The sequence below is a fragment of the Panthera uncia genome, assembly GCF_023721935.1.
Source record: "Panthera uncia isolate 11264 chromosome D3 unlocalized genomic scaffold, Puncia_PCG_1.0 HiC_scaffold_8, whole genome shotgun sequence".
Taxonomy (NCBI): Eukaryota; Metazoa; Chordata; class Mammalia; order Carnivora; family Felidae; genus Panthera; species Panthera uncia.
This window is the reverse complement of record NW_026057586.1, coordinates 24,403,864-24,416,199: the sequence shown is the minus strand read 5'-3', so window position 1 is coordinate 24,416,199 and position 12,336 is coordinate 24,403,864. Positions and strand designations below refer to the sequence as shown.

The 12,336-nt window shown below is 42.5% G+C and overlaps 1 protein-coding gene across 1 annotated transcript in view; it reads right to left on the bottom strand.

The window, feature by feature from the left end:
- MYO5B (myosin VB) overlaps positions 1-12,336 on the bottom strand; it is a 341,711-nt gene that overhangs the window by 173,944 nt on the left and 155,431 nt on the right. Inside the window, exon 4 of the mRNA XM_049620078.1 lies at positions 9,617-9,761. Within this exon, the coding sequence (XP_049476035.1) occupies positions 9,617-9,761 (145 nt within the window). The remainder of the gene's footprint in view (positions 1-9,616; positions 9,762-12,336) is intronic.

Here is a 12,336-nt window from a genome sequence, read left to right as displayed (position 1 = left end):
TAATCACATGGGATTGCCATCTTCATTTGGCCCTGAAGCTACTATTTGTTCTCTGAGGGAAACCCATGAAGAGAACCCCACTCATCTTTGAAGTCTCCTTCCAGCTCTTCTCTCATTTGGATAGGATACCACCTACTAATTATCCCAGTATTACCACCATCACCATGACTAGGTCACATGGTTATTGAACACTTACTACTTTGTGCAGAAACCATTCTAAGCACTTTTCAGGTATCAACTCCTATGAACTTTTTTTATATTTAAATTTAAGTTAGTTAACATACAGTGGAGTATTGGTTTCAGTAGAACCCAGTAATTCATCACTTACATACAAGACCCAGTGCTCCTCCCAACAAGTGCCCTCCTTAATGCCCATCTCCCATTTAGCCCACCCACTTCCCTCCAGCAACCCTCAAAGAGTCCCTTATAAAAAGAGAGGAGACAAACCATATTATTTTTCCTTCCTTTCCCCTATGTTCATCTGTTGAGTTTCTTAAGTTCCACATGAGTGAAATCAACCCATGAATTCTAACAAGCTTGTGAGTTAGACACTATACTCATCCCCATTTTAGAGACACTGGTGCAAAGTGAGTTCAACTTAAATCATTTGCCCAAAGTCACACAGCCAAGCTCTGAGAAGCCAAGCAGTCTCATCCCGGGACCCTGACACCAAGCCACCTTTGCTTCAGGGCATCTTCCTTTCCTACTCAACTCAGCCACTTGGCAGATGGTCTACAGCTGCTCAGTCTTCCCAGATAGAAATGTAAAAACAGGCAGTTCAAAGTGAAAAAGAAAGTGGTTAACACGGCGTGAAAGGCATCACTGCAATGTAAACAGAAATGTCATTTCATTGCGCCAGGCTTCACATTTTATTAGCCTTGTAACCAAAAATTATTTCAGACACCTTGGAAAAACTAAATCGTAGCCACATGTCACCACCACTATAAACTCCAAAAGAAACCCATGAGGGGTGGGGAGTTTGACTCTGGGATCAGAAAAAAGCTGTGTCACAAGAACAGCACGTAGTCAACGAACCACAGGAGCTTGGGGCCATGGGGCACTGACCAGGGCAGACTCTGTACGTGGCACACCGCACGCCAGAGTCGGTTTATTTGCTACCGACCCCGAGAAGGAAGTGCAGACATGCATCCTCCCCTTTCAGAGGAGGAATGGACGAGCTTTAAATGAGAGAACTTGCCCAGGAAGAAACACGGGAAAGAGGCAGGAGACTAGGATGATGCTAACTGGGGTCTGTGCTAGCCCACCTCCTCACATGGGAGCACCCCCCATGTGCTCCCAGCCCAGTGTGTGCAGGTTTTAACAAGACTTAAAAATAGAGGCAAGCACCTGAGCACTTTTTTATTTCAATTATTAGTATCTAGATTAAGACTACTCCCAGAATGTTACAGGAGTCGAACCAGATTAACACTTCTTCCTCAACGGATAAGAGCAGAGGCAAGAGATTCGGTAAATCTCCCGGTGTATCAAGCCAGGGGGAGGTACCATATCAGATGCGAAAATCAGGATTGAAAAACATACACGGGCTAAAGTGAGGTGCAGGCATAAAGGTGAATTTTAATATAAGTAACTGGAATCCTGCTCAGAGCCAAAAAAAATCAATTGTGCAAATGCAGAAGGAGGGCAACATATCTTAAGTTTAAATTTATAGTGACAAAGATCAGTGGTTATCTGGGAGCAGAGGGGTGGAGTTCAAAGGAACAGAAGGAAACTTTTGGGAGTTAAGGAAATGTTCATTATCTGAATCGTGGTGATGATTTCTTGGGTATATAAACATGTCAAAATGTGCCTACTTGTATGTGCAATTTAAATCTAACTGCATTTTAAATATATGCACTTTACTACCAATTAAATCTAGTTGAAGTTGTAAAAGAAAAAAAAATAGTTCTTATGCATATGTGGGCAGATTGGGGTGGGAAGAGAATTTTAGCAGCTTGCAAACTTATGAAAATTCAACAGTATGAAATGACTGCCAAAAGCGAATGCAATTGTAGGCTCCCCCAACAGAAATTCTGTATGAAAATCAACTCTTCACCTCATCTGGCACACCACATCTAATGAGCACCAGTATCAGAAAGACCAGATGGTATCTAAGGGTGGCCGCTCTGGGACAGGGTCTGAAAACCACACTGGCAGGAACGGCTGTGGCAGCCAGGATCCGGCCTCAAGCTGGGAGCGCCACACATAAGAAAATGCCCACCATCCTGTACAGCTGCACAGAGCTCAGACCTGTGGGTGAAAGCAAAGGGAGACCAAGCAGAGCACCGGGGAATCAAGAAACTCCAGAGGATGAAAGCAGTTAAATATGGCAGCATTTCAGAGACAGTTCCCTGCACCAGGGATGTGCAAAAGCAGCACCCAAAGGGACCAATTGCTGGCACATGGTCTCTGGCCTTCTCAAAGCGCAACTGACTTCCACCACACGACTACAGGCTCTCTCCTTCCAACATGCTAGACTCCCCCGGGGAAGAGAAAGAGTCAGGATTACTAAACCGAAGACTCAGGAGCCAAAATCTTTTAGCTCTACAATTTTTGATACAGGCCTTAAACTTCACCAAGCATGGACAACTAATGGTCCAGGGCTATTCTTTTCTAAACTCGCCATTTTAAGAGAATATACACTTACACTCAAGTTTCTTTTAACACAGGGATGTTATCGTTAGCTACATTCACTGCACACTTAACTTTCCCCTACACTCAGAAATTTAAACAGTGGAGATAGAATTTTAAACATGATAGGTTTTATAGTGCTTTATGTTCTATACCTAAGGATTGCCCTTTGTAATCTCTTAGGTAAGGAGAGCATCCCAGAATTTGAACACAGGGGGACTACTCAGGGCATGTTCTATAAATAAGACATAATGTAAGAGAAGAAATTAAAAGCTGTTCCTGTGTCCAGACATCCTGAGCATCCTTCTGGATCTCGTCCTAAAGCAACCTAGTTCTAACCAGTCCTGACTTGAAGCCATCATGAATGGGAAAGAAAACTTCACCCATCAATCAGGGTTGACTCAAGTCATAATTTCAAAGTTTATTGTAAAAATTCAACAAGTTGGTACTCCTCACTGGTCTTCCCAGTGATTCGGTCATTTGTTGTACTCAACACCAGCCAATGAACTTCAACATCCACACCCCAAATGTTCACAGTGCTTGACAGTTTCTCAAGGCTCTTCATAATTTCCCACTGGGTCCTAGTCCCTGAGGTAGAGCCAATGTTCTCATAAAGGATGAGGAAACCAAGGAGTGCCTGGGTGGCTCAGTCAGTTATGCATCTGGCTCTCGGTTTCGGCTCAGGTCATGATCTCATGGGTCATGAGTTCAAGCCCCAAGTTGGGCTCAGTGCACAGCCTGCTTGGAATTCTCCTCCCTCTCTCATAAATCAATAAACAAACTTTCAAGGAAAAAAAAGGGTTAGGATACCAAGAAGCACAGAGGCCAAAACATTTGTCCATAGACATTACCAGAAAACAGAACTTGGACAGAAAACACTTCAGTGAAACCAAACGTGGCCCTGCTCTCCTCAGCATGACCTCAGTGCTCTCACTGAAAACTGGAGGCCGATCACAAAGTACTTCACATCCCAACTTCCCCCAAACCACAGAAAGATCCTGAGTAACAACCAACTTATGTCACAAAATAAGGAAGAAACAGACATCATTCTAGCTAAAACTTGATCTCAAAACAAAATGTGGATTTAGGCCACTTACATATAGTTCTTTTTAAAAAATTATCTTCCCAACAGTCCTAATCCCAGAGTCTGTAGCTGAAAAAACCAAGTCCTGAGTCCTTTCTCCCATAACCCACAAATACTCCACCCCAATTACCAAGAAGGTAAAGTTGTCCAATCTATCATTTTCACCTCCAAAGATGGAAAATTCAGAGTTTATCTCCTCTCTATTACAGCACACATCTCCAGCCTCTCACTTCTACTCGTACCTTTAACCCTTTAACTCTCTTCCTGCTGTTTACCTGAAAGGCCTCTAGATTTCTGGGGCACCACTTTTATACTATGGATATTCCTTTCCATACTGTTCTCCCTGGCAAACCTTCGAGTTCTCTGCAAACTCTGCATACTTCTAGGGACACAAAGCCACCAAGATAACCTCTCTAGGGACCCAAGCAGGGTTTATAAATTTGATTCCTTCTCTCCCCTGTGAACACAGGCTTTCTGCTCTCAAGGAGCTCCTTCCCATCTCTGAGAAGGCTCCCACCCACAAGAGTCTGTTCCATTCACCACTGGCCCCCGGGCCACAGGTGTGCCTGCTTACATGCCTCCCTGGGATCCCAGGTAATAGCTGTCCCATCTTTCACCATTAGTCACAGCTTGGCAACACAGCAGAGTGAGATGGAAATGTGCGTGTTCAATTACCTTGGCTACCTGAGCAAGTAGATTTGCTTTGCAGTATCCTCACTCTTTCAGAAGAAAGCAACACACAACTCAAAAAAGGGCCAGTCCAATAAGATGGCCCACTTTCACCGACAAAGCTAGAAAATGCACTGAAACTCTAGTCTCACTGTGCAACCTTAGATACTTTTAAGCCAAAGGGAAAAGGTCTACCCTTTGGCTCTCATGGTGTCCTGGATCGGCTCTGTTCTGGAAGACCATCCGGATCAGGAGGTACCACTGAGGGAGGGAAGTAAGGCTTCTCAGCTAAAGCAGGGGCTTCAGGGCAAAGTGACCAAGCCTGGATACCAGCCTCATCCATTTACTATCTTCATAACTTTCGATGATTATTTAACATCCTTAAGTCTCTATCCTTGCCTGCAAGGTGGGGATAATGGATCGCACTTGGAGAAATGCATGAATATGTTGATTCCTCCCGTTCTTGAATATCAGTCACAGACCCTAAAGCAAATGAAAGGGACATGTGTCCCAGGGTCTCACACCCCATAGTTCCCTATCATTCACTATATAGAGGCTATTTACAACAGACCAATTCTATGCACAACAGAAGCTGCTCACAAGAGGTTTCCATCCCTGGAAAAGGTATAGGAATGTGGGGAAAGAAAATATTACGAAACAGGGCCCACTGGAGGAAAAAAAATGTTCTCTGAATATTCTGCATCCTACTACCTCCTTATGTAACAAGCTCTAGGATGTCTCCATACTCTAGACCAGTGTTTCCCAAAGAGTGAGATCAGTCCCTTGAGAAAACCCCTGAAAACAGTGTTGTGTCTAAAATGCATCCCCACCTTAAAACTCAGAAAGCACGTCAACATCACTGCTCTGAGAATCTGTGTGTTAAAGATGATTCACTGGATTAAGCCAGGGTTTCCCAAACTTGTTTCACCATCTCTTCATCCCTCTGTTAACAGCACACACACTGTCTTCCCAAAGTTGACCCCGGCCTTCACAGGTCTCCAGTCTGGCCCCTAACTGTACATGACCATACTTTTGTTTTTTAACAGCTTTTTTTGAGATAATTCACAGAACACCCAATTCACTCTTTTGAAGTATACATTTCAAAGCGTTTTAAGAAAATTTGCTCAACTATAGATCCATCACCACAATCAATCTTAGAACATTTTTATCCCCTCCCTAAAAAGATACTGATATGCAACCGCTCCCCATTTCACCTCTAGCCTCAAGCCCAGGGCAAACATTAATGTGCTTTCTCTCTAGATGAACATTTCATGTAAATGGAATATGATGGGTGGTCTTCTGTGTCTGGCTGCTTTCACTAGGCAGGGTTTTAAAAGGTTCATCTCTGTGGTAGCATGTATCAGGACTTCTTTTTTATAGCCAAATAATATTTCACTGTATGGATGTACCACTTTTTATCCATTCATCAGCTGATAGACTGTTTTCATCCTTCAGCTATTATGAGTAATGCTATTATGAACATTTGTATATAAGCTTTTACATGAACATATTCTCATTTCTCTTGTGTAATTACGTAAGAGTAGAATTGCTGGGTCATGCAATAATTGCCTTTAACTTACTGAAAACTGTCAGACTTCTCTAAAGTAGCTGCACACTGTACATTCACACTAGGAGCACATGAGGATTCTAATTCCTCCACATCCTTTCCAACATTTGTCATTTGGCTTTTTTAATTACACATCCCAAGGGGTATGAAGCAACAGGTAACTGTGGTTTTGTGACCATGCCTTTGATGCCCCACTTCTGGAATTATGATCACCCTATTCTAGCCCCCCAGAGGCCTTCTTCTCACTACGTATCCCACCAATTCAAGATCCAGCTTAAACGCTGCAGTTTTCTTGGACCATCTGTGACAGTCAAGACTCAAGTCAAATGACCCCATGCATGGCTTTTATACACACTTCCTGTTGTTACAGGTGTTTTTGGCCCACTATTACATCTTCTCTAACCAGACTGTGTGCTCTGCAGAGTTGAAGGAAAGTTCTTACATTTTTCAGTGTTCATTCAGTAAGGAACCCAGCAAATGATGCATACCACACCAATGTCTGCAGATACAATCTAATGCAGGAGCTGAGGCTGAGAAAGGTAAAACTGGAAGAGCAGGCATTCTGGATCTTTGAGTGGGAGAAAGGAGCAGTACTAACCAGTGGAGGTCGGCCCCCCACCCCGTCTCACAGGAACTATAGGTTCTCATGCAGAGGCCAGAACTCATGAATGGGAGGTTTCATACGATTCTTCTTCTACTTCATTTCAAATCTCCATTTACTCCCAAGTCCAGCCTTAATGAATTCAACAGAGATGGGGACAGTGACCAATTGTTGGCTGTCCTTGTGTCTCCTCCTCCACCTCCTTTCCTCCAGCACAGGACTCCGTGGGAGCTCTCAGGATGGGGATGATGGTATTTATCCCTTTGAGCTGTGACAGGCTCCCTGACCCACTCACAACACATCAAGAGTTGGAGAGTCCCTGACGTGAGCCATATCAAGAAAGAAAAATCAAATCCTCAGTGAATCACGAGAAAGAATTGTTGAATCCAAGGCGAACTAAGTCACAAACTCAGCGTAATGCTGGGTGAAGTGATTAACTTTGGTTTCTTACACCCTTCATTTCGCCCAGCTGTTACAGAGGCTCAGATTCAAAGCACACTGTTGAATTAATGGTTATTTCAACTATTACTGATGCATCAGGAAGAGCACAACACAGTTGGCAGGTATTGTTAAATATGTTCTAGCATCTAGAATTAACAGAGCAGATCTATACTGGAAGTATAGCAACAACCTTCCCTTCCCTCCCCTGCATCTGACCAATGGGTCTCCTCTTTTCCCTGCACAGCAAAAGATTCTCCAGGGGCCTCCAGTGCGTCTCTCAGATCAGTAACAGAAACGCTAAGCCACTGACCCCACCAAATTCAACCATAGCTCTCTCCTATGGCCACACGTGCTGGTCCTTCTACTTCTAGTCTAAGTTCATGAGCAAAAATTGCATAAGAATTTCAGTAAGATTATTTGGCTGCACCCTAGGACTCGGAGAGTACAAGGAGTATAAACCTTAAAATAAAACCCTTAAGGAAGCAATTCCTCATTCAACTTTAACCTCCAAGCCCCTTAATTGCCAAATTTATAACCCATCTATACACCACCCTGTACAACCACATCCCCTTCTAATGGATGTGAACAAGGGCCCAAACAAATGAAATAACCCGACTGTAGAAGAACCATGAACCCAGCTTCAAGCATGGAAAGGAAGAATGGAGGCATCTAGGCAAGAGGATCTATGGTGTAGATAAAGCTGGAGGCCAGGAAATTCCAAAAGCTATTGGGGTCACCTCAAGAAGTCTTTGGTAAAGAACAACTTCTGGTACATCTAAGCACAACTGGGTAAAAGAGAATGAAACGAAAAATAATTATCAGTGACATCCATCCAAAGAGATGTCAAAGAACTACTAGAACTTTTAGCATGGTAGGAAGTCACAAGTAACCCACACCCACCTTCTGTTTTATAACCATAAAGAAACCATCCTCCAAAGGAGAAAGATAGTTTAAGATTCAGCTTAAGTGATTCTCCCAAGGCATGGAAGCCTGTCCAGACCCCAGATCTCTCTCCACTGTGCCACACACTTGACCTCCCACAGTAATATATGAATGGGGCTATGTACTAAAACACATTAAAACCCATTCTTCTCTCCACATGGCATGGCCTTGAACCACACTTTGTTAGGTTTGCGTAAGTTTTCAAGGAAGTGATTTCTGGCCAAGCCCTGAAGTAGATTTATACAGTATGTGGTCTTTCTTATGGCATTAAAGAGATCAAAGGTTGAGACCATTTTAGCGCCCCCCCCCACTCTCCTACTACATTTAGGAGAAATGGTTATGGATCATTCTGTTTGTTAAATTGCTCAGTTCTCCCATCACTGCTTATTTTGAACATAGTATAGATCTAGAAGGAAGCAGAACTTTTTATATACAGAGCTCTACAACCAGCAATACCACACTAAATCTATAAACAAGCTTATAAAAGCTGCCTTCTTTCTTAGAAAAGTTAATCAGGCTGACAATTATACTCTGAGATCCACTGAAGCACAGACCATCTTAAACGGGATTCTCCTTCTCACTAAATTAGCCTAAGTGGCCCTACTCCCCACAAAGGACTTTCCTACATTTGCTGCTAGCTCCATAAGGTGTTCTGTAGAAATGGCAAGAAAGATGGCTGACAAGATCCAGCATGTTAGTGTGAACAGGAATATGCATTTCCACCAAAACTTTGGTGAAACTTTCTTTCCCTACCTTATGCCTGAATAGCTTAAGACCATCAATGTGGTGATTAGTTTTAGTTGTCAACTTGGATAGGCCAGAGTACCTAGACATTTGGTCAAACACTGGTCAAGATAGTGCTAGTGAAGATATTTTTTAGATGAGATTAACATTTCAAATCAGATTTTTGTTTACCATTACCCTTCATAATGTGGGTGGGCCTCAACCGATCAGATGAAGGCCTTTCTCCAAGACAGAATCATGACAGCAGACTGCCTTCAGACTTCAAACACATCAACTCTTCCATGGGTTCAAGCCTATTAACCTCTCCTGTGGATTTTGGATTTGCCAAGCCTCCACAATTACATGAGGCCATTCCTTACACACACACACACACACACACACACACACACTCTCTCTCTCTCTCTCTCTCATATCCCTGGTTTACTTGTTCCATTTACCTGTAGAACCTTAGTACAATCACCTAGCCCATTTTCCAATGAAACAGACCAGTACCCATCTTTCAGAGCTAAAAAAGAGCAATACAGAGATTTACTTCAGTGTCTAAAGAGAAACTCTAAAATTCCTATCTAAATGCTTGGTATATTAAGTTGTCCAAGAATCCTGGTTCCTTCAAAGGGAATCTGCAGTGGAATCTGCAAAATGAAGGGTGATGCTAGAAAATGAATTTGTGACACCAGAGGGGAGGAAAGAGTGCCAAAAGGAAGCCAAGGAGACATGAAATCTAAGGCATCCATTTATTTCATTGCTCAGAAAATGAACAAGGTCTTGGGAGCCACTGTTCAAGAATAGGTTCAGGTTCCCAAGAAGATGCTGAAGACATGAGGAAATTTACTCAATCCCAGGATCACCAACTGATTGCTAGGCAAAAGCAGTCAAGGAAGGCAGAAACTTCTACCAGAAGGAATCCCCAGAAGGACTCCCAGGCTGAGGTCATGCTTACCTGGCCATCTGCTTGTAGGCTTCTTCTGCCACAGCAAAGATGTGGGGGTCCATGTCCCCCATGTTTTGGCCACTGTAGGCATAGATGACATCTTGACCATAGATTGGCAACTGTTCATAAGGATTAATGGCAACAAGCACGATACCTGCAAAGAGACAATGTAGTCAGATTCTGATAGCAATACAGCCACCTGACATTCACTTTCAAAGGCCCTTGTTCACATCCATCAAACTAAAACATGAAAAATGAAATGAATCACAACCAATCACTCAACTAAATCAAGACATATCTGTGTTGTTGTCCAGGTACTGTGCCAAATCCTGTTGGAGAAAAGAAAGCTGGGCTTCCACATGCCCTAGTGCATGGAATAAACACAGGTCCATGTACACACATGTACACCATTGCTCAAATTAAACTCCTGAAATACATAAAAATGTTGCACAACCAGAGAGAAGAGGATGCTTAATTCTGTCAACAGGTGTTAGGCTTTTTTAATTTTTTTTTTTAATGTTTATTTTTGAGAGAGAGAGTGCAAGCAGCAGAGGGGCTGAGAGAGAGGGGGACACAGAATCCGAAGCAGGCTCCAGGCTCTGAGCTGTCAGCACAGAGCCTGGCACAGGGCTCAAATCCACAAACCATGGAATCATGACCTGAGCCGAAGTCAGACACTTAACCCACTGAGCCACCCAGGTGCCCCAACAGGTGTTAGGCTTTAAAAGCCATCTGTCTTAAAAACTGAGAACTGAGGGGCGCCTGGGTGGCGCAGTCGGTTAAGCGTCCGACTTCAGCCAGGTCACGATCTCGCGGTCCGTGAGTTCGAGCCCCGCGTCAGGCTCCGGGCTGATGGCTCGGAGCCTGGAGCCTGTTTCCGATTCTGTGTCTCCCTCTCTCTCTGCCCCTCCCCCGTTCATGCTCTGTCTCTCTCTGTCCCAAAAATAAATAAAAATAAAACATTGGAAAAATAAAAAAATAAAAAATAAAAAAAAAAAAAACAAAAAACTGAGAACTGAGGGTTGATGGGGGTTGGGGGAGAGGGGAAAGTGGGTGATGGGCATTGAGGAGGGCACCTGTTGGGATGAGCACTGGGTGTTGTATGGAAACAATTTTGACAATAAATTTCATGTTATAATTAAAATAAAAAAATATAAATAAAAATAAATATAAGCCATCTCTAAATTGAAATCTAGGAAGTGAACAAATTTTCATTTGTGTATGGGTTATCTTACCTAAATACAAACAAATTGTGGGCATGTAACATGATTTACATATCTTAAGGTCAAATCTTGTCTCAGCCAGTTATTAACTGAGTTATTCTGGCAAATTACTTAACCTCTAAGTGCCTCAGTTTCCTGGACTATAAAATTGGGAACAGCAATTACCTTTACTTGATTGTCCTGAGGACAATGATTAATACAGAACTTAGACCAGCATCTTGCATAGTAAGCACTGTGTGTTAGATTTTTATTAGCTCACATCACATTATATCATGTATTATCTTTCCTTTTACTTTAAAAAAAAAAAAAATTTGCATCCCCAGAACCATACATCACAATGATAGACTCAATAAATACACACTGCATGAAGAGTCAGCAAATCACCTAACATTCCAGATCTTTTATGGAAGGACACATAATATTTGAGAACGTAAGAAGAAAAAAATTATTATCTTCAAGAGAGAAATGCATGCCTTTTTCTTTCCCAAAACAGCACATTCTGGATCTTGAAAGAACCACTGACAAGGGTACAAAAAAATTTGAGCTTTTCCAGGCATGTGGGGAAGAGAAAACAGGAATGGAAAAGTCATTGCCAAATGGGAGATCTCCACCACTGTGTCTCCCTTTGGTGTTTGAAAAGGGACACAAGTCAAGAAAATGAGAAGACAAACCAGAGAATGAGAAAAATATTTGCAAAAAAAACATAACTGATAAAGGACTAGTACCCAAAATACATAGAAACAATTGAGGAACCTCCATACCACTTTCCAGAGTGACTGCACCAGTTTGTATTCCCACCAGCAGTGCAAAGGAGATCCAGAAGATGTGGGGGGTGTGTGTGTATACACATATATATATATACACACACACATACATACAATGTGTTATCTATTACTCGGCAATCAAAACGAATGAAATCTTGCTATTTGCAACTATGTGGATGGAACGAGAGAGTATTATGCTAAGTGAAATTAGTCAAATACAAATATCATAGGGCTTCACTCATATGGGGGCGGGCTAAATGGGTAAGGGGCATTAAGGAATCTACTCCTGAAATCATTGTACTATATGCCAACTAACTTGGATGTGAGGCTGTGGAGAAGTGGAAACTCTTTGCTGCTGTCCAACACAAAATGGCACAGCCACTTTGGCAGTGTCTTACACAAAACAATCTTACCGTAGGATTCAGCATTCACACTCCTAGGTATTTATCCAAAGGAGTTGACAACATATCCACACCACCAGCTGGCAGGTGGATGCTTGTGGCAGCTTTGACAATTGACAAAACTCAGAAGCAACTAAGATGTTCTTCAATAAGTGAATCAAATGCGATACATCCAGACCATGGACTGTAAGTGCTATAAAAAGTGATTTATCCAAGTATGAAAAGACATGGATGAAGCTTAGAGTATTACTAAGTGGAAGAAGCCAATGTGTATACAGCCACATATGGGGATTCCAACCCCATGATATTCTATAAAAGGAAAAATGATAGAGGCAGTATAA